This window comes from Myodes glareolus, chromosome 21, assembly GCF_982192425.1.
Source record: "Myodes glareolus chromosome 21, mMyoGla1.1, whole genome shotgun sequence".
NCBI classification, from domain to species: Eukaryota; Metazoa; Chordata; class Mammalia; order Rodentia; family Cricetidae; genus Myodes; species Myodes glareolus.
In genome coordinates, this window is record NC_142046.1 from 15,828,423 (window position 1) to 15,851,117 (window position 22,695).

General features: G+C 50.2%; 2 protein-coding genes across 2 annotated transcripts; one reads left to right on the top strand and one right to left on the bottom strand.

The window, feature by feature from the left end:
• Positions 1 to 924: 924 nt before the first annotated feature.
• Positions 925 to 9,525, bottom strand: Coq4 (coenzyme Q4). The gene is made up of 7 exons (XM_048431911.3): positions 9,285 to 9,525; positions 9,073 to 9,204; positions 7,772 to 7,868; positions 7,140 to 7,242; positions 2,514 to 2,643; positions 1,892 to 1,985; positions 925 to 1,505 (listed from the first exon to the last, which is right to left on the bottom strand). Exons 1-7 carry the CDS (start codon positions 9,352 to 9,354, stop codon positions 1,334 to 1,336), a joined length of 798 nt encoding a protein of 265 aa, XP_048287868.2. The 5' UTR covers positions 9,355 to 9,525; the 3' UTR covers positions 925 to 1,333.
• Positions 9,526 to 9,882: 357 nt separating this feature from the next.
• On the top strand, positions 9,883 to 22,099 carry Trub2 (TruB pseudouridine synthase family member 2). Its single transcript, XM_048431910.3, has 8 exons — positions 9,883 to 10,125; positions 11,236 to 11,367; positions 12,554 to 12,628; positions 14,240 to 14,301; positions 15,389 to 15,470; positions 19,025 to 19,097; positions 20,073 to 20,209; positions 21,076 to 22,099. Exons 1-8 carry the CDS (start codon positions 10,017 to 10,019, stop codon positions 21,321 to 21,323), a joined length of 918 nt encoding a protein of 305 aa, XP_048287867.3. The 5' UTR covers positions 9,883 to 10,016; the 3' UTR covers positions 21,324 to 22,099.
• Positions 22,100 to 22,695: the final 596 nt, after the last annotated feature.

Below are 22,695 nucleotides of genomic sequence, written 5' to 3' on the forward strand. Positions count from 1 at the left end.
ATGCCTGGTCCCAGAGAGATCAGAAGAAACAGATCACAGAACTGGAGTTATAGGTGGTTATGAACCACTATGTGGATTTTGAGAATTAAACCCGGGTCCTTTGTAAGAACAACAAATACTCTTAACTGCTGAACTATCTTCTAGCACATCATTTTAACAATAAAGTTTCACGTTGTATTTATCCCACACATACATGAGTGTGTGCCTACCATGGCACGAATGTGGCCATCAGAGGACAGTCTGCACAAGTTGGTTTTCACCATCCATATGTGGGTCTTGGGGAAGGAACTCAGGTCGCCAGGCTTGGTGGCAATGCTCTGACATTCATAAATCATCTAATGGGCCCTGTTTTATTTTCTTTCAGCTTTGAAATTTCATTTTGTTGAGTGTATATTTATATGGAAACATGCATGTAGACATTGGGTACTGGGGATTAAAATTAGGCCACTGGGCTTTGTGGCAAGTGACTTTACTGCCGAGCCATTTCACTGGTTCGCTTTGTTGGTTTTTATTAGGGGAAGGCAGAAGCACCTTTATCCTCTGACTCTTGCATAGGCACTATCATTGATCCTATCTTGATGTCAGAAGTCTGGCTTAGAAATAGAAGGGACACGGGGCAGTGATGACGCACACCTTTAATCCTAGCACTCGGGAGGCAGAGGCAGATGGATCTCTGTGAGTTCAAAGCCAGCTTGGACTACAGAGCCAGTTTGAGAACAGCTAAGGCTGTTACAAAGAGAAATTCTGTCTTAAAACACGGAGCCCCCCCGCCAAAGGGGACTTGTTAGCTTTCTGCTGGCTGGGGACTTGATTCCTAGACTGCCTGACTTCAGACCCAATGACAGTAATAAGCAGCTGACGTCCGAATTGGGAAGGAATCCCCACAACCAGCACCTCAGGCCTAAGGCCAAGGGAAACCAGCACTGTAGGCCTGATGGGAGCCTTTATTCAGAGAGCAGAGATGCCACCCACTTCCTCACCATTCCTTTCAGGACTTTGGAACAGGATGTAGTTAGTGGTCAAGTCTTCTAAGACACAGAGCTTGACAGAATGCCCTGTCAGGGAAACTGTCCAGAAGAGGAGCTGAACAATCCACGATGATCCAAGATGGATGTTCCAGGCACACACATTTCTCTCTTTGGATAGCTCACAGACCCCTCACAGCCCTACCTGCTCTCTCCTGGGCTGGCCCTCAAGGCACATGACAGCAGTGACTATAAAAATTACGATCAATAACACGCTGTATTCAAGGTTCAAAGAGAAGGGCTCCTTTGTCCCAAGGAAGGCAGTGTGTGGAGAGGCAGGCTTGGCCCTCCCGGTGCAGCAGTGCAGGCTAGGCCTGGCCCTGGATATGTTTCGGGGGAGGACTGATGTGCAGTTCTTCCCGAAGGGCTGTCAGGGGCTGCTCCCACCGCCGCTCGTAGTAGAGGTTGAGGACACATGGGGCCCGGCGCCCGTTCTGGATTGCCCAAGGGATCAGCTCAGAGAACAACACTTGCAGGTTCCTGTGGGATAGGAAGGAAAGATGTAAGGTCCTGAAGGGCACAGCAGACTGTGCTCAGTCAACCCTCCCTCAGACCTAAGCGACCCTCAGTGAGGAAAGCTCCCATGTCCCATAGCACACACCATGAACCCGGTGGAGCTCAGATTTAAACATAGAGCCGTCCAACTCCAGAAACACACCTTCATGTTGCCAATGCTCATTTTGACCCAGCCCTTGAGGCCTGGGTCAAGACTCTGGGGTTTGTGTTTGTTCATTGCCTCAGTTTCCTTTTCTGCCTCATTTTTCTCATCTTTGCTTCCTGGGGAGGCGCCAGGCACCTGCATGCCCTTACCCACTTCCTGGAGCCCCAGACCTTCTGAAGTCTCCATCCACCCCCAGAAAACTTACTGAGCACGGAGGCGGATGGGTCCAAAGAGTGCTCCCAGGATGCACATGGGCAGGCCGGTCTGCACAGCTTCAAACCACTTCACTACAATCTCTCCTAGAGGTAAGAGGTGAGGAGCGAGGAGCCAGTGATGTTGGAATGGCCCCCAGTGAGCATGGTCTCCTTTTACACTTCTAGGTTTGTTTGCTGGTGTCTAGTCCCATCCTATATGGGCTGTGGAACATTTGGCTAGAAGTGAGGGAAGGGTCAAGAGGGGGATCTTGGGGACAGCATGCAGAGGATCTCAAAGGCCAGGCTAACAATGGTCTGCACAGGTCACAAGGAATTTCTATGGGTTTCAGAAGCAGGGATCCTTGGTGTCTAGAGACAAGGGCAGGCAGGCATGGAGGAATGAGGATGTAGGGCAGGGATGCTACCAGGACACACATATAATGCAGAAGACAAGGCAGGAACTGAGCTAGTTGGTAAAGAAGAGGTATGAACAGGGACCCTGCCTGGAAGACCAAACTGGTGGGTTACCTTGTCATTGCCCACTCAGTTGGTTAATGGGCAGCACTCACCCAGCATATTGGTGGGCACCCCCAGCACTCACCCAGCATATTGGTGGGTACCCCCAGCACTCACCCAGCATATTGGTGGGCATCCCCAGCAGGGTGTGAAGCATGTCGTGCACCTCTCGGTACCTCTGGATCACATAGGCTAGTTCCTCATCATCCACGAAACGGGTAGGTGCTCGTGTATCTGGAGAGACCCTCTGGCAAACGCAACCCTTACTTGAATTCCTTCCCATCAGCCCCCCAGAACTCATCTAGCCTGAAGCTAGTTGAGTCTCAGCCATTCCCCCCAAACTCATACCCTATCTGAGAATCCTGTTTCCATCCACACCACAACAGGGGAAGATTCCCTTTGTGCCCACTCCCAACTCACAATGCCTTTTGGAATCTACAGCCTTAGTGAGGAAAGGGGGAATATGGACTTTATGTTTTGTAAGACAGAAATTCTGGGATTAGTTGCATAAAAATGAACATACTAGGAACTGGGGAGACGACTTGGTCAATAAAGTGATTGTTGTACGTCCCCAGCAGCCATACAGCAAACAAACAAAAGCGTGGTTGCAGCCCATGTGCTTGTAATCCCAGCACAGGAGGCCAGGAGGTGACCTGGACCTTGCAGGCCAGCCAGATTAGTCAAACTGATGATCTCTAAATTCGAGCTGACTCAAAACATAAGGTTGAGGAGGACACTTGTCAACCTCTAGAATCTACACATATGCAGATACACACACATAAATTTGTACACACAAAATAAACACACCATTACTGAACTATAAACTTAATGATTGCCGTGGAGCTGAGGGTATAGCTTGGTTGGCAGGGTGTGGGCCTACCATACCCTCAGTATTGCATGACACCGGGCATAGTGGCCCATAGCTGTAATCCCAGCAGTCTCAAGGTAGAGGCAGAAGGATCAGGAATCCAAGGTCATTTTTAGCAACATAAAGAATTTGAGGCCACCCTGGGCTATGAGCCTGTTCTAAAAATCAAAAGTAAATGCCAAAATGTCACTACTAAGCTAATTCTATAGGCTTTCTTTTGCTTTATTCCTGGGGCCATTAGGAGGCTTTAAATCCTCCATATGGTCCAAGCTCAGGCTGTGCACCTGAGGACAGGGCTTGCCACTCACTCGCTGCTGTGACTCTGGCGCCTAGGCCAGGACCCAGATGCACAACTTCTTTTTTGTTGTTTTGTAGGAAGTCTCTTGCTGTGCATCCCTGGCTGACATTGAAATCATGGCCATTCTTCTGTGGCAGCCTCCCTAAGGCTGGGACTGCAGGTGTGTACACTCCCAGGCAATTCTCTGAGCACAGGTAAGGAGGTGGATTATCCTCACTTACTGAACCCTGCTCTGAGTCTGCATCGATGCCTGAACACACGGTGTCAGCCTGGCCAGCCTGCTCCAAGCATGCCCTCCGATTACCCAGGAGCTGACAGACTTGAGATCTGTGCGGCAGCTCTGGCAAAGTGCTATGCTTGTGCTAATCTGTGGCCTTGCTGGGTCTCACGAGCTCATTTCTTCTTGTATGAAGCTGAAGCCATCACAGCAACAGCAGTCGGGTTCACTGAGAATGTCCTGTGGGCCAACCACACAAGACATCCTTTACCCACACTGCCGTCCTCTGCCCTCTCAGTAGTCTAGGAGGGAGATACTATTAGGAACTTCAGAAATAGGTAAGAAGAAACATGGCTAGGAGGGTGGAGTGTGGAGTCCAAGATCGCACAGCTGAAGTGGCTGAGTTAACCCGGAATACGGTCTGTAAGCCTTTAAACCCAGTAGCCTTGGCATTCATTATCAACTGGGCACATTAGTGCCCTGAAGATAAAAGGATTTTCTTCCGGGGAGGCTTTGTGTAGGGCTGTGAAATTGGGAAGAGAGGCAGGGCACTACCTTTGTTCCTTTGATTTGCCAAAGGATGACCACATCTTTCAACAATGTCAGCCTCAACTCCCATGGCTTCACCATGAACCTTCACCTAAATCTCTGTAGGGCTCAAACCTTGTCCTAGAAGCGCCACATCTCCAGACTGCCACCGCAGTAGGGACGATGCTGGATAAGGAGACCAGGACGGCCCGCAGACCCCCTCCCCCCATCAACAGGAATGAGGTTTCTGGAGAATCAGCTGTCCCTCCCACGGTGGCACTTGGGGCAGGTTCTCACTGATGAAATAACCTTCATCCTGGTGAAACTAGGGCAGGAGACGGCCTTGCCAAGGCACAGGTGCTAGCAGAGGGCAAGAGGCAGGTTACTGTCTTGAAGCAATGCCTTTATTTAATTTATTTTTCATATTTATTTATTTTTCAATTTTGAGACAGGGTTTCTCTGTGTAACTCGCTTTGTAGTTCAAGGACAGCCTTGAACTCAGAGAGATCTGTCTGCCTCTGCCTCCTGAGTATTGGGATTAAAGGTGTGTGCCACCACTGTCTGCCTCCCAAGACTTTAATGGCTCCTGTTACAAAACACAGTTTCTTTCCCAAGCCCCAGCACAACCATCAGCCTACTCTTTCCCTTTCATGCCTTAGAGTGTTCTGTTTCTATGGACTTATGCATGCTGAGCTGTCTACTACTGAGCACTGTCCCCAGACCCGCAAATGTTTGTTTTGTCAAATTCTTCTTTTAATATACACATGAGAGTTTTTTGTTTGTTTTAGTTTTTTGAGACAGGGTTACTCTGTAGTCTGTCCTGGAACTTGCTCTGTAGACCAGGCTGACCTCAAACTCACAGAGATCCACCTGCCTCTGCCTCCTGAGTGCTGGGACTAAAGGCATGTGCCACCACCGTCCGGCTCATAACAAGCATACGTAACTGAGCCATCTCTCCAGCCCATCTGCCTGTTAAAGACAGGATCTTGCCATGCAAGTATGGCAGGGCTGATTATGAACTCAGTGACACCCCTCCTGCTTCACCCTCTCAAGCACTAGGCTTGTAGGTGCACATCACAGCACTGGACTTGATTTTCTTTTTTCTTTTTTTTAATGCGCATGTTCGTATGCACATATATGGCATGTGTGTGTGGCCAGAGGTTGGTGTTGAGTGTCTCCCTCTTGCCCCCTTAGTTTTGAGACAGATTTCAGACTGAACCTGGAGCTCACTGATTCAGATCAGCTGGCTGGACAGCGAGCTCTGGAATCAATTATCCCTCCCTCCAAAGTGCCAGGGTTACAGGTGTGAACTGCCAGCTCTGGTTTGCACATGGGCGCTGTGCAAACTCGGGTGCCTGTGCTTCAGCAGCAAGCACCGTCCCAGCAGAGCCGTCATCCTGGCCTCTGCATCGTCCTTCTCAACAGTGCTTAGAAGACTCTTCTCTGGAACTCTACAGAGCGACATCGCCTCATCTTCCAAGTTTGCCTGGAAAGGTCTCTCCTGACTGCTCTACCAAGTGGCCTCCTCTACCTGTCCAGAGATACCCTATGCCCATCATATTGTTCCCTTCAGAGCGTCCATCTGCTAGGCTTACCAGCAGCAGGCGTTTGGCTAGTTTTGTTCATTGTGTCCCATGGTTGAAGATGAAGTCTGGTGTATTCTAAGTACTCAAGAAATACTCTGTACCACAAAAGGGGATGGGCAGGGAGGGTCTCATGTGTCCCAGGATGGCCAAAAAAAATTATGTAGATAAGGCTGGCCCTGACCTTCGGATCCTTTTCCTTCTACTCTACACCAAGTTCATGCAGTGCTGAGGACTGAACCCAGGGCTGTGTGCATGAACTCTACCAACTGAGCTACATCCCCAGATCATTACGTTTTCATTTGAATTTTTTCAAAACTACTTCATTAGCTGCCTCTGTAATAAGAGCATAAGCTGCACAGGGACGGGCACCTGGCTTGCTACACCCCAGCACATGGAATGATGGTGGCAGATGCTGAGGGGTAAGTCCATCGATAGTTGGAATGTAGTGGCATTTCAATTGTCTCTTAATAAATAAAGTTTGCTTGGTGATCGGGAGAGTAAAACAGCCATACTGGTGAGCCTTATCGACCAAGCAGTAGCCACACTAGTTGGCATAGAAACCAGGCGATGCATGCCTTTAATCCCAGCCCTAGAGAGGATTATAAAATGGGAGGAGACAGCTCTTAGTCACAGTCTCATTCTGAGATTCCTGGAGTCAGGATCGCTATTTAGGATTGAGGTCGAGATAAGAGCCACTGGCTAGCTGCTTTGCTTTTTGGGTCATCAGGTCAAATCCCAATATCAGTCTCTGAATTTTTATTAACTGTGCTTCATTGAGAACCCCCTTTCCTCTCACCATCTTTCCTGCCTGGTGCTGGCCATACTCGAGAGAGGCAGGGGGGCACAGGGCAGTGGGGCAGTGGGTAAGAGAGTATGCTGGCATTGAACACTGCCCTGAGAGGAACTAGCTGTGAAGCTACCAAGGTGTTTCACTAGGCTGTGTCTGTGTCCTCATCTCTTGCAAGAGGATGACAACAGAACATACCTGACAGGGTCACTGGGAGGATCCAGCCAGATCATGTAGCAGCCTGGCAGCTGGCATGCAACAGGAGGTTAATAACCTCCAGCCGGTGCCAATATCTGGGATGACGTTCCCAGCCCATTTGCCCATCTCACAGAAAAATGATTGAAAAGCACTCGTGCCTGAGTTGGCAGCTCGGGCACTTCCCTGCACTAGGCTACCGTCCCTATGCTACTTCTCTGCCCTTGCTGGAAACTACTAGATGCACAGAGCCTGGAAACTCACATTCACATCCAGGAAGCGGAGATACTCACGGCCCAGAGAGCCTTCAGGCAGGCTCTGGAGCTTGGTTAGGTCAAGGGTGGACAGTGAGATCCGGGGACGCTCTCTGGAAGACAGAATGCAGGAGATGGGACTGGGAGTGTGTCAACCAAGGCTAGTGAAAGGGCCACATAGAGGAAGTTGGGGTACACAAAGGGTCATAGGACATCCACGTAGCCACATGCCCTAGTGGAGCACTGCAGTATTGGGGACTGTGGAGACCATCACAAATCAGGGCTGAGCTAGCACCTTCAAAGTCATGATCTAGTCAGACGAAGGGTCACAGATGTGATAAGAGTATTCCCAAGTGACATTGCAGGAAGGGGATAGCAAGAACACACTTGGAGGGGGTACAGCTAAGATACTAAGAGCTTAATGCAAGTGGAGTCTTGAGGCTGACACTGGACTAAGACAACATATTGTACAACACAGGGGATCCAATCTACATGGATGTGTGCTCTTGGTATTGAGCAGTGCCCGGGCAGTGTGTCCACCCATAGTCCTCTGAAGGGCTCCTTACAGGAAGAGGACTAACACAGTGTGACTCTAGAAAGGTCAGGACCCCTGTCAAATGTCAAGGCAAAGTTGGGACCTACTGTAGGATCTGGGCACCCTCTGGATCCTTCTTCATCTGGTCCCTGAGGAATTTCAGGGTGTGGCATCCTGTGGTCTCCCCCAGAACTGCAACCATGTCTAGAAGGACAGAAATGGGACAGATGGAGGGTGGGGTCTTTTTGGTTTTTAAGATGGCCTGTCTTTGTAGTACAGACTGTCCTGGAACTCACCATGTAGACTAGGCTTGCCTCAAACACTCAGAGAGATCTTCCGGCCTCTGCATTCCCAGTGCTAGGTTAAAAGTATCTGCCATCATAATAGCTCTTTTTTTTTTTTCTGAGATAGGGTTTCTCTGTGTAACAGCCTTACTTTTAGTTATGCTGGAACTCGCTCTGCAGACCAGGCGGGCCTCAAACTAACAGAGAGCCATCTGCCTGCTTCTGCTTCCCAAAAGCTGGCAATAGCTCGTATTCTTGACATTACTAACCTACTAGAATGTGGAGGCTTTGATCATCAGAGTGTGTGAATGACTTTCATATCCCATTATCAAAAACGATTACCATGTTTTCACTGATTAGTACAGGCCAAGCTTGAGATTAAATGGCAGTGAAGGGCTGATGTTGCTAAGCCGACGGAGTGCTTGGTTAGCACACTCAAAGCCTTGAGTTTGAATCCCAGCATCACATACACTGGGTATGGCAGCACATACCTGTAATACCAGCATTCTCAGGGTGGGGAGGCAGGTCAATCAGGAATTCAAAGTCATCCTGAGCTAAGTAGAGAGTCTAGAGGCCCGCCTAGTCTACATGAGGCCTTGTTTTAACAAAACAATTCTTTAAAATGGTGCTAGATTTGAGTGCAGGTACAGTCACTAGATGTGATTTTATAGGTCTTCTTCCTCTCCTTCCCGTCTTCTTTTCTTTTACAAAGGCTGGCTATGTAGCTCAAGCCGGTCTTGAACTGATTCAGCAAAGAAAACCATGTTCCTGACCTTACCAAGTTTACTACCTAGTGAGAATGTGATAATGTGGTGTGTATCAAGTTATTCGGTCCAAAGATTAATATGCATGGATGACAGACTCTCCCAAGAATTACAAAAAACCAGACCTGTATGTAGATTTCATGCTTCTTTCTCCTCTCCTCCCTCTGCCCAGCAGATTCATTGCAGTGACTTTGGCTAGAACCAGGCACCTGATTATCATGAACATTTCTGGGGACTATGAGATTGATGCAGCCAAGTTTGGGTGCCCGCGACTGCCTGATTCTCTGGTCAGGAAACCAACTCTGACAGAGGTCATGACAGAGGCCCGGGCATTCAAGGGCGGGGAGCAAACGGCTTTACCGTGGCGATAGGGGTTGTACAGCGCCATTCCCGCAGAGCCTGCGGCCAGCAGTATCTTTTGCAGCGAGGTGGTGGGGATATGGTCCGGGTACAGCGGGCGGGTGCCATGGCTCCCGGTCCTGAAGGGTACATCTGCGGGGCAGAAAAGCGGTACGGGTGAGAGGAGCCCGGTTCCTCCAGTCGCCGCGGATGCCCACGTCAGGGCTGCTCACCTACAGCTAGCCGCAGACCACGCGGGCGATTGCGGTGCAGACCCAGGAAGCGAAGCAGTAGGGTCACCATGGCAGCGAATGTCCGCGGCGGGTGGGCGGGGCTCCGCTGGCACGACGGAGGCCGGAGAAGTCAAAAGGCTCTACCGGAACCGCACTCACTGTGTCATTTTGATCGAAAGGTCTGTAATGGACCGGGGAATGAGAGAGAAAGTCACAGGATCTGTCTTCCACTGACGTAAGACTTCTGCTGTGAGCTAGGCGTTATTGATAGCGCATGCCTATCAACCCAGCACTTGACACCTGAAAGCCGGAGGAGGTCCTTCTTGACTGTTTACTAAGTTCGAAGCCAGCCTGGGCTACTTGAGACCTTGCCTAAAACACAAAGAGCGGTGTTTACATCTGTCACCCCAGTATTTGGGAAGTAGAGACAGGAAAATCACAAATTTTCGGCAACAGAGCAAGTTCGAGAGCAGCCGGGATATATGAGAAACAAACAAAAACTCCTGGAAGGGATTCCCGAAAGACCATAACCGAGAGCTATGCAGTTCAACATTCGGCCCTATTTCCTTCTCCCCTTCATGTTTTCCCCCGGAGGACAATGACAAAAGAACCTCTTCCGGCTGAGGAAACATGGCAGCGACCTACTGTAGTAGGGAGCACATTTGGGACCGGACCACATGGCTCTTCCGCTTGCATCCCAGCTTCTGGATGATGTACAGCTGAGTTCCAGCCATGGGGTCTTCGGGTCTGGCTCGACTGCAGGGGCTCTTCGCGGTCTATAAACCTCCCGGGCTGAAATGGCTGCACGTGCGGGAGACCGTGGAGCTGCAACTGTTGAAAGGTGAGCGCTTCGACGCCGACCGCACGGTTCTGCATTAGTTACATCTTGATTCGGATCCTGCCCGGAGACAGTCACGTGACACATTCGCCTGGTTATAGCCGCTTTCCTCTTGTGTACATTTCCTTACTCCCCACTCTCCGCTATTTTCTACTAGAGAAACGCATTTCATACTGTTGGTTTTTGCACGGTTACTATTATAGAGTTAGAATTTGAAACATTTTCCCCCCTTGGCTTTTGAGATAGGGTCTCGAGTAATTAATTAACCCAACCTTGAAATTAGTAAGGACTTCTGTCTACACCTGCCAAATGCTGGGACCACAGGCATGCACTACCACACCGAGCTTCAAACTACAATTTTTGTCTTTTTTCTTTCTTTCGTTTTATAAAACAACTCGCATGTAGCCTTATTTGGAATTTTGATGCTCTTTCCTTCACTTTCCAAGGTTTAGACTACATCAGTGCACCACCACCTCTGTGGTGCTGGGGATGGAACCCAGGGCATCTTGCGTGTTGTGTAAACATTCCATCAACTGAGCTACATTTCCACATTTCCAGCCCAGTCTTTCTTAAGGACTCTTGTGTTTTTGGTCTTTTTTTTGGGGCGGGGGGAGACTGGGTTTTTCTGTGTAGCCCTGGCTGTCCTGGAACTTGCTCTGTAGGCCAGGTTGGCCTCAGATTCACAGAGACTTGCCTGCCTTAGCTTTCTGAGTGCTGGGACTGAAGGCATGTGGCAACCCCTCTTCCCCGCCATCCATGCCCAGCTTCTTTTTTTTTTCTTTAAAATAATTTATTTTATGTGCATTGGTGTTTTGCCTGCATGTATGTATGTCTGTGTGAGGATGTCAGATTTCCTGGAGCTGGTGTTACAAACAGCTGTGAACTGCTATGTTGATGCTGGGCATTGAACACAGGTCCTCTTGAAGAGCAGCCAGTGCTCTTAACCTCTGAGCCATCTCTCCAGTGTCATCTCCAGCCATCTCCCCAATGCCTTTTCTTGAGGACTCTCATTCTATTCTCGACGTTACACAAATCTATCTTCTACACTATCATAGGTCTACCCCTTCTTCCAGGTGTTGGGACAGTGTTGACAGTGTGCTCCTTTGTATTCAGGTCTCAATGCAGCGAAGCCTCCGCCTCCTGAGCAGCGTGTTCGCTTCTTGCTAGGCCCCGTGGAAGGCAGTGAAGAGAAGAAGTTGACTCTCACAGCCACAAGTGTGCCCACCCTCACCACCCACAGACTCGGTAAGGCAGAGTCAGGCAGGAGGAAATCCCTGGCCTGAGTTAGATTTCTAGCCCAGGGACTGGCAAAGGTCCTTAGGGGAAAATGTAAACATTTTAAGCCTTACAGTCCATGTGGTTTCCTCAGCAGGCTCAGCTTTGCCATTGTAGTGCAATGCAACTCTAGATATATCATACCGGAAAGGAGGGAGACTTCCTATATTTTGGTTAAGACTGAATGCAATTGTACTCACCTGGAGTCCTGTCTGCTAGGGAGGCTGAGGCAGAAGGATCACTTAAGCTCAGGAGTTTTCCGCCGACCGGGGTAGCATAGACCGAGTCTCAGAACGAGGCAGACCTGTGGACTGTAATGTGTGGACTCTGTATGGAAACTGAGGACTGCAGGTAGACTTAGGTTGTTAATTAATTAATACCTGCCCGGTACACACTGGGTTACCTTTCTCCTTACCGTAGTTCTGTGAGGTAGGTTCTTTAAAAAAAAAAAAATGTATTATTTGATGTATATGTGCATTTGCATGGATGCCAGGGCATGGGTGTGGAAGTCAGGGCGTCTTTTGAGAGTCAGTTCTCTCAGTCCGCCACGTGGGTCCAGGATCAAAGTGAGACGAGCAGGCTTGGCAACAAGTGTCTTTGCCCACTGAGCCACCTCACCAGCCCTGGCTTTTGTGTCTTGACACAGAGCCTCTTATAGTCCACACTGGTCTTGAATTCACTCTATAGTTGATCCTGATTGTTTACATCTGCCTCTAAAGCGCTGGGACACATTAAGCTGTATTCAGTTTTCAGTCTTTGAGAGACTGAATCTGGGGCCATAGGGTGGTATTGTAGACAGAGAGTCCCAGGTCTCACGGAGCCCACAGTCTCAGTGGGAGAATGGCCAGGTTTTCTATCAGCAGATGATGTGCAGAGAACCCCCAGCCTTGATCCTCAGTGTAATATCTGGTCTTGGAGCCTTTCATGGGGAGAATGGTGATAAGGCAGAGCAAGGAACCTCATGAGTTCTCCTTTCTCTGGATCCAGGGAACTGGGAAAATAGAGCTGGTCCCAGCTTCCATGGAGGGGAAGGCTGAGAAGCTAGCCTATCATAATTTGAGCCCTAACAGCTCCTCTGTTCTAGGAATGAGGACATATTCCAAAACCATCCCCAGGGCTCATTAGTTGAGAAAATGAACTGCCTTTTTCTTTCCAGTACGTGGCCCAGCGTTTACCAGCCTGAAGATTGGTGTTGGACATCGCTTGGATTCCCAGGCTTCTGGTGTGCTGGGTAAGAGGTGGGCTCAGCCTAGGAGTGTGGGTCTGTGGGCTGGGGGAAGGATCAGGAAGGATCAGGAGCCCAGCCCACGTTTTAACCGACCTTCCTTTCTCACCACTGCTGTCTCCCGTGATTTCATGTGTCTCATCAGCTGGGAGGATGATTTGTGCAAGGGGAGGGTCCACCTCTGTCAAGGGACTCCTGCATGACCTGTGGTTCAAGGCCTTTTAGGGACATTTATTTACCAAACCTGTGGTAGATGCTATATGAGTGAGAGAGAGGGGGAGACTGGAGCTGGGGTGACCTGGCCTGGCCAGGCCAGTAAATGTTCATGTCCCCAGAGGAGCCACCATTAAGTTAGGGTGCAGCCTAGGCATGTGGCTTTGTCTCCTCTGGCTAGGGTCTGGATATTGCCAGAAGCCCTGAGTCACAAGCCACTTGTGGCCTCAGGGTCATGTGGTAGCTGCATTGTCCAGCCTCCACAGTCATGGCTCCCTCATTTTTCTTCCTGAGGTGCAGACAGTCAGACATGATCTCATGTCCCCTCCCTGTTCTCCTCTCTAGCTGTGAATGAAAAGCCATTCATGTCTTTAGACAGACGGATAAACAGATCAGGGAACAGGCAGGAAGTGACCCCATAGGCCACTGTTCTAGGTCTTTCCTTTGTACCCTTAGCTTCCTATGTGTTGCCTTCCGCCAAGCCTGATCTTCTTTATCTGTTTTACTGACTCAGAGCTTGAGGGCCAAAGATATTAAAAGTTAGAGTCAGAGCCAGGTGGTGCTCGCCTTTTATCCCAGCACTTGGGAGGCAGAGGCAGGCTGATCTCTGTGAGTTTTTGAGGACAGCCTGGTCTACAGAGTTACAAATTGAGTTCCAGGACAGTCAGGGCTGATACACAGAAAAACCTTGTCTCAAAAAACTAAAAACAAAAAAAAAAAGTTAAGGGTCAAAAAACCCAGATGCTAGATACTGGGCTGGAGAGATGGCTCAGCCATTAAAGGCTAGGCTCATAATCCCCCCCCCCCCCCCAAAAAAAAGCAGATACTCTTGCTTTCTGAGATAGGGTCTAGTGAGCCCAGGCTGGCTTTCACCTTGCTGTGAATGACCTTGAACTCTTGAACTCCTTCTTCCCGAGCACTGGGATTGTAGGCATGTGTCAGCTTGACGTGGATTTATTTTAGTTTTAAAATTTATGCATTTATGTATTTATTTGAGACAATGTCTGACTACTTCAAGGCTGACCTGGAACTCAAGGTTCTCCAACCTCAGCCTCCCAAGTGCTGGAATTACAGGTGTGTGCCACCTCTCCCACCCCAAATGTAATCACATTTGATGGAGCTGGGACAGTGGTCTCTTGCTGTGGAGGTGTTTCCGAGCCCCTCGGGAGCTCCCTCGAGTGCTCAGACCTATTTCCCACCATGAGCCAGATCCCAGCCTGGCCCAACCCTGGAGATTAGGGTGGACATCTGCTCCGAGGAGCTTCCAATCTGGATGTCAGAGCTCTCCATGTCCCTTTCTGGCTGCAGCAGCAAGAGAGGGAGAGTGTTTTGGTGGCAGGGAGCGCAAGGGTAGTTCCCAGGGAAGGGGACTCTGGGTATAAGAAGGGTCTGGCTACCTTCCAGTGCTCGCCGTGGGACATGGATGCAGACTCCTCACCAGCATGTATGATGCTCACCTCACCAAGGTATGGTGCTCCAAAAATATGGGGACAGCCTGTTTATCCCTTAGTTCTTTCCCAGGGGTCACACTGACAGGAAAGACCTAGGCCACCAGCAAACCTTTTCTGTCACCCTGTGACTAGGAATAGCTAGTGATAGTGCATTAAGTACCATCCCTGTTCTTCTCTGCCAAAGCCATGAGCTGTGTGTGGATCCCTTCGTGGAAACCTCACCCCAGTTACCTGCTCTCCCATTTTCTGGTTGAGTAACTGAGGCTTAGGAAAAAGGTGCCCGGCCAGGGTCACAGTTGTGTGAGCTTAGCAGCTGAAATTTGAGCGTGGATCTGTCCCACACCGCAGTCCGAGCCCAGCGTTCTGTTCTCACTGCAAGGCTGAGCTGTGGATGTCACCGTCCCTTCCTCGGGCTTCCTCAGGGCTGGGTGGGGCCATAGACTGTGGTACTGTGATGTCTGCTGAGGGGACACTTCAGTTCTGTGTCTTCAGTGCTGACAAGCACAGAATTGGGGGCCAAAAGGCTCCAGTTCACAACCCGATTCAGGGCTGTGGGGAGCCACTTAGCACTAAAACAGTACAGAATCCGTCTTCTGCCCCTCCGCCAGCCGCAGGCTGTGTGTGCTGGGGGGAGCATCTTTGTGCTTCAGTCTTGCTGAGGATTAAAATGGCTGCAGATGAAGCCTTGGCTCAGTCCCTGGCAGAGCACAAACTGAGTCAGTGACACTGTCATCACCCCAGGAAGAGGCAGCTTCTGGACAGAGATGGAGGAAGGGAGTTCTGTGAGCAATGAGCACTGACCTTGACGTGGGCCTTGAAACTTAGTCCGCGCAGGGGCCAACAGGACCTGTGTGCAGCGACAGTCTACTTGGTATGGCCTGGTGACTGCAGGCGGGTGGAGGCTAGTGCTGGCACCATGCCAGGTCACTGGGACCGGAGCACAGAGGGCTGCCCAAGCTCCAGAGCAGAGCCCACATCCTCCTCAGGTGGAAGGGCAGCAGGCATGCTGTGTATGGAGCTCCAGGAGGCCCCATCTAGCATCAGCCTGACACTTCCTTAGCTCCAGAGCTTAGAATGGGGATTCCCTGTCCTGTCTCCACAGGCTTACACAGTGCGCGGCCACCTAGGCAAGGCTACAGACAACTTCTGTGAAGATGGGCAGCTGATAGAGAAGACCACATATGGTGAGAGCCGGAGGTGGGGCTGGAGAGGTGGCTGCCTCAGCCTCCTTTCTTTTTCCTGTCTCCTTGATCCCTGACCTTTTCAGATCACATTGGTGCCTGTCTGGTTCTGGCATACCAAGCTCAGGCCGCAGCTTTGCACTCACCACCTGTCTCTTAGAATGCCCTGGGCCTGCTTCCTCACTGATTCAAATGTTCCCCCCTTTGGGGACCCTTCCCCCTCCTTGACCTTGCAGTAGATGCTCACAGAATGGAAACCAGCTAACGGTTGTTTAAGATCTGTCTTTGCACTGTCCTCACGAGAGGTGGACTGGGAGCTTCATCATGTGGCCACACGAGTTGCACAGAGCCAAGAATCATATTAAGTGTGGGTGTGTGGGTGAATGATGGATGGAGAATAGGTGGTTTCTCACTAGCCCTGTATTCTAAGACAGGCCCCGGGGCCACAAGTGTTCCTTCAACAGCTGACAGTTCTGGGCACCAGCAATCGACCAGGTGCTGGAGGACACAGGGTGGATCACATGGGGCCCAGTAGTGATGAACTTGACTTCACATACCCCTCTTTGGCAGAAGATTAAAGATAGCCACATATCAGTAAAGCTGTGTTGGACATTCAAATGCATAGAAACCCCGAGAAAGCTGGTGCTTCTGTTGCTGTAACAAGCTTTCTCAAATGTAGTCAGACTTTTTTTGTGGGACCACCAACTCCCCAGTAATGCAGCAGGGACTTACTACTGATTATGAAAGCTTGGTTTTAGCGTAAGCTTTTTCCCAACTAGCTCTTATGACTTAAATTACTTGTCTCTGTTCATGTTCATGTACAGTCTCCCATTCTGTTACCTTTATTCTGTGCCGTATGTCCAACTTCTTCAGAGTCTGGGGAAATCTGTGCACCTAGATAACTCCTCCCCTTCCTCTTTCTCCCCAGAAATCCTACCTATCCTCCTGTCTAGTTATTGGCCCTTCAGCTCTTTATTAAGCCAATCAGAAGGCGCCTTAGGCAGAGACACATCTTCACAGTGTGCACAAATATTCCAAGTCAGGATGGGAGGAAGCCAGAATCAGGGAGAGGATTCTGTAATTTATTTATTTATTTATTTGTCTGTCTGTCTGTCCATCCGTCTGTCCGTCTGTTTGTTTGTTTGTTTTGAAACAGGGTCTTGCTATGTACTCCAGGCTGGGCTCAAACTCATAGCAGCCTTCCTATGTCAGCCTCTAAGTGCTGGAATTGCAGATGTGCTCCAGTCATGCCTGGCAGGCTGACCTAACCTTTTTTAGTGTATTTGTGTGTGTGTGTGTGCGTGTGCACACGTGTTTGCACATAGGTAAGAGAATGAGGCAGGGTGCCATGGCACACATATAGAGACTATAGGGCAGCTTTTTGGAGTTGGTTCTCTCAGACCATGGATTCTAGGGATGGGGATCAAACTCAGCAGGGTCAGGTGACAACTTCCAGTTGCAAAGGAACAAAATAGGGACCAAAGTTTTCCATCTTAAGAGCCTCTTCACCACCCATCCGGCTGAGCTCCCTCCAGATTGCCTGTTTTGTGCAGTAAGCTCTTCTACCCACTGAACCATCCTGTTAGCCCTTAGCCAATCTCTTTTGAAACTGTAACCCTGACTGGCCTTGAACTCTCAAAAATCCACCTGCTTCTACCTTTGGCTCTGGAATACTGATATTATATGCACCAGTATCATGCCCCACATAACCTAAAAATTTTTAAGAAAGTCAGGTGTGGTGGCTCACACCTTTAAGCCCAGCCCCCAGAAGGTAGAGAGACACGAGGAGCTGTGAGTTTGAAGCTAGTCTGGTGTACATAGCAAGTTCTAAAGGAGAACTCTTAGTTTTTTGAGACAGGGTTTCTCTGTGTAGCCCTGGATGTCCTGGAACTCACTCTGTAGACCAGGCTAGCCTTGACCTCAGAGAGCCTGCCTTTGCCTCCTGAGTGTTGGAATTAAAAGCATAGGCCACCACCACCCAGCTATCAATAACTTTATTTTATATAATAAAATTTATTTTTTTATTTTGTGTTCTTTGGTGTTTTGTATGCCTGTATGTCTGTGTAAGGGTACCAGAAGCCCTGGAACTGGTGTTAGAGACAGGTGTGAATTGCCATGTGGGTGCTAGGAATTGAACCTGGGTCCTCTGGAAGAGCAGCCAGTGCTCTCAACTGCTGAGCCATCTCTCCAGCTCCAATAAGAACTTTTAAAAGGAGATTCATGTTTGTTTGTTTGTTTTCTTGTTATGTCCTGAGGCCCAAACTCGGCCTGTGCTTGCTCTACTGTTAAAGTCCCCAATTCTTCATATATCAGTTACACGGTGAAAAGTAGAGTAAAAGTCAGGGTAGAGTAGATGTTGGGAAAGACCCAGGTGCAAAGTCATCAAGGGGAAGAAGCTAGAAGGCTGGGGGTGGGGGTGTTGCTCCCTGGAAGAGGAAGAAGCTGGGAGATCTGGGAGGGTTTCCTCGATGAGGAAGCACTGGATTGGGCTTGTCAGAGGGAGGGAGACAAGCAAGTCGGTCTAGGTGGCGTGGTGGTTCAGTGCAGTCGGGCTGGAGACTGCAGTCGATGAGGCGTCAGCTCTAACTGTCCCCAAATCCTGCCATTGCGTAGAGGTTGGCATGGGTCACTGCTGTGCCCCACGGTCTCAGCTTCCTGATAGTTTGTGAAAGTCCCAGGCTTAGGTGCTCAGTCCCTCAGTGGGTCCTGGGGGCAGAGCTGCTCCTCCCTCAGGCTGCCTACTTCTGTAATTTGGCCAGGTAGTGCCTGTCTCCTGCAGTCAATAGCATTGACAGCCCCAGATTAGGGCAAGTCACATTGTGAGTTCCTTCATTTCCAGAGGAAACGCCTACACACTGAATCCAGTTTTCATCAACTTTAAAAAAAATTCCATATATGTTCATGTTCCTAGGTATATGTGTGTACACGCACCACGTGTATGCAGGGACCTGTGGAGGTCAGCACACTGAATCCCTGGAACTGGAGTTACAGGTGGTTGTTGGCCATTATGTGGATGCTGGGACAGAACCCAGGTTCTCTCTAAGAGCAGCCAGTGCTCTCAACCCCTGAGCCATCTTTAGCCTCATCATCTTTTTTCTTTTCATCTTTTGACTATTTTATCTTTTGGGTTTTTTGTTGTTTTTCTTTTACAAGACAAGATTTCTCTGTGTAACTTTGGAGCCTGTCCTGGAACTCACTCTGTAAACCAGGCTGGCCTCGAATTTGGAGATCTGCCTGTCTCTGCCTTCAGAGTGCTGGGCTTAAAGGCGTGTGCTACCACTACCTGGCAGTTATTTTTATTATTACAGTGTTTTGCTGTGTAGCGCAGGCTGACCTCTCATTATCCTTAGACTCTCAGGTACTGGGATGTGCTGCTTGCTCAGCGTTATCGAGCTTTTCCAATGAACCCTGAACAGACAGCCTCCTGTAACCGCCCCCTCCACAATGGATGCTCTGACCATTTTCAAAATGGGCTGCTTTGGGGTGACACACACTTGCCCAGTCTGTCCTCTGTGGCTCTCTGTAGATGACACTCCCCTGTACCATGCCTCTTCCAGACCATGTGACCAGAGAACGGTTGGACCGGATCCTGGCTATAATCCAAGGCTCCCACCAGAAGGCACTGGTGATGTAAGTAGTTCCCAGAGCTCCCTCTGCCCTGCTGAGCAAACGCAGGTGATCTAAAGTGGAGAAACAAGGGGCCCACACCACTAAGGCGTAGGAGTGGGTGATGGGGTCGCCTAATTGCCGAGAGCTTGGCTAAGAGCCCTGCACCAGGCTGGTTGGGACTTCTGACTTTCCTGGGCATCAGCCCTGCGGCTTCCAGGAAACTCTAATCAGCTGCCTGTAATCGGAACAAGAAAAGCCCCTGTCCTCCAGACCTGTACCTGAGCACAGTGTTCCAGGTGGGGACAGGAACAGGGGTAGAGCCTGCTGAGAGTACAGGAAATGGCTCAGGGAGCATGCTCAAAGGATAAGCAGGAGCCAGGCCCTGTGCTATGCACCTTATAGCAGGAATGCCAGGACTAAAATGGCCAGTGTACTTACTCAGAAGCCAAGAGTCAGGGCTTGGTGTAGGAGGGGCTGGGGCAGGAGCACAGGGAAGCAGGATAAGGTTCGCCCGGGCAGTGGGGACTGTGAACAGTTCTGAAGCCGCACTGTGATCTCACTGGGGACCCTGTGAGGAAGACCAGGCAAGACTGTAAGGGCACCATCCTGTGCCCACTGCACTAGGCCTGAAGCCAACAGGGGGACAAGCAGCAAAGGAAGAGTGAGCAATTATAGAAAGACGGGGCCAGGATGATACCTGGGACCTGGATCTGGGGCATTTGTGGGAGCGCCCTGGAATGGCGGTTTCATTGTGGGCCCTTGGGGTTGCACTTCTTAGGTAAGGTGCCTGGGGTAGAGCACAGTGCATAGGGAAGGGCGTCAGGATTGTTCAGCCTATGATAGGTAAAGCCAGGGATTGGCAGACGATACCTTTGGTGACTGAAGGTGGGGGGAGACTGGGAGATGATGGGTGAGGAATGTAGCGAACAGTGAAGAGCCTTTTCGTGGTGGGGCAGGTACCCCACTGGCCTCCCATCCTGACCCTCCTGGCCACAGGTACTCCAACCTGGACCTGAAGTCCCAGGAGGCCTACGAGATGGCTGTACAAGGTGTGATCCGGCCCATGGACAAGTCCCCGATGCTCATCTCCGGCATCCGCTGCCTGCACTTTGCCCCTCCTGAGTTCCTCTTAGGTAAGTCACTCAGGAAGCTGGAGTGATGTGATGGAGCCTGGATGTGGAGTCAGGTGTGGCATGCCGAAGCCAGCATACACTGCCCTGGTTGGCTAGCCATGGGTGGCTTCTGTCCACCAGATCCAAGCTCAGTCTAACCCAGAGTAACAATGCAAAGACTGCCCTCTGCCTCCTTTATCTTCCCAAGCCTTTGAGGCCAGCCCATAAGGAGCAGAGACTGGACTGGTCAGTGGTTTAATCCCAGCACCGGGGAGATAGAGGCAGGCTGATGATCTCTGTGAGTTCGAGGCCAGCCTGGTCTATAGAGTGAGTTCCAGAGCTACACAGAGAAACCATGTCTTGAAACACCTCCCCCCCACACACACACAAAACAAAACCCAAAACAACATGAAGCAGAGGCCTCATGGATCTAGCAGCTCCTTTCTAGAGCTGTCCATGTTGTTAGAGGCCCCTCAGACATTACTGTCACTTTCTGCGCCTCACCCAGCTTTACCCCAGCCTCTTCTGTGTGCTGTTGGCTTCTTCCCTGAGCACTACCAAAAGCCCAGCCAGTAAGCCCTACAAGAAAGTGATGCCTTTGTGCCCTACTCCCGGGTCATGCGTAGACCAAGTGAGAGCAGTGCTGCTGGAAGCCCAGCCTGCTCACAGCTCAGCCTGCAGCATCCGGAGCTGGAAACTGACCCGGCAGGTGCAGGTGAGGCCTACGGTCTGCACAACTGCCGTGCTCCAGGTCCTCCAGCAAAACTAAAAAGCATCTCATGGAGGAGGATGTTCTTTGTGGAGAGGAGTCCAGGGGGTGTGGATCCTGATCTGCTTGCCTGGAGCTGTTACCGACAGCCATGTCTGTCCGTGTCTGTATCCCACAGAGGTTCAGTGTATGCACGAGACGCAGCAGCAGCTGAGGAAGCTGGTGCATGAAATCGGCCTGGAGCTGAAGACCACCGCTGTCTGCGTGCAAGTGCGGCGCACTCGGGATGGCTTCTTCACGCTGGACGATGCCCTCCTGAGAACCCAGTGGGACCTACACAGCATCCAGGATGCCATCCAGGCTGCAACCCCCCGGGTGGCAGCAGAGCTGAAAAAGGACTCGAGACTAAGGTTGGGCCACCGGTAGCCCCCCAGTGCTGGGCAGCCTTGGGGCTTCGAGGACCCAGACTCTGCTTTGGAGGTGGAAAGCTATGCAGGGCAGGGAATGCCCAGATGTAGGTGGGCAAAGACAAAGGCTCTTTACAGGACAGAATTGATGACCGTGCAGAGAGTGGCATTAAGGGCCTGAGCAGTGCCCACGCCTGCCATGCCAGAGAAACGCAAGAGGGAAAAGGGGATTCGTCTACTTGAGATACAGACTGACTGCAGGGATAGTCTACTGTGGTGCCAGGGCCTATCATCTTGGCTATTTGGGAAGCTCAGGCTAGAATCTTGACAGTTCAAAGCCAGCTTAGGGTTACACAGAGAAACCCTCTCTCAAAAATCAAATCAGAGTCAGGCATGATGACTGAGACAGGAGTTCAAGGCCATCCTTGGCCACGTAGTGAGTTTAAGGCCAGTCTGTGCTGCTTCCAGTGTTTAGCTTTTGGAGAGCTGGGCAGTGTCACCTCAACACCTAATGCCTGCTGGTGATTTATTCAGATTCCTATAACTGATGATTGGGATGTGTTTACCCCCTAGGGAAAAATCTTCACTGTTTCAGGGTGGTGTCTCACACCTGTGATCTCAGTACTACTCAGCGTTTGACACCAGCCCGGACTACTCTTTCTGGAGTGCTTTGTAGTGCATTCAGTATTTAATCCTGCAGGATGATCAGGATTTCAAGGTCATTTTTGGCTACATGAGTTCTGGGCTACAGGAAACCCATCTCCAAAATAAAAAGCCCAAAATTACTTTGAAAAAGTTTGCTTTTATGCATGCAGGTGTTTGCTTGTGTGTTGTTGTCTGCACCCCATGAATCATGGAGGCTAGAAAAGGGCGGAAAGCCCTGGAGCTGGAAGCAGTTGTGAGCCACCGCAGTGACACAGGGAATGGACCACTGGTCCTCCGGGAGAGCAGCCAGTGCTCTCTCTGGTCCCCAGAAGTTAGTCTCCTGCCGTATGTAACTAACCACTACTCTGGCTGTGAGCAGGTGCAGACTGATAATGGTTCGCATCTACAGTGAAAAAGGCAGAGGAGTGTGATGCCATCCTCGGGAGGGTGCTGACGGGAGGGTGCTGCAGAGAAGACGTGAAGGGATTTTAGTTATTTTTATTTATCTATTTATTTTTTTTTGGTTTATCAAGAAAAGGTTTCTCTGTGTAGCCTTGTTGTCCTGGAACTCACTCTATAGACCAGGCTGGCCTCAAACTTACAGAGATCCTCCTGCCTCTGCCCCCCGAGTGCTGGGATTAAAGGCATGCGCCACCACTGCCTGACTTGAAGGGATTTTAGAATATTTTTATTCTTTGAGAGTGGCATACACATATACAAGGTTTTGGTTCCCTTCCAACTTTTTC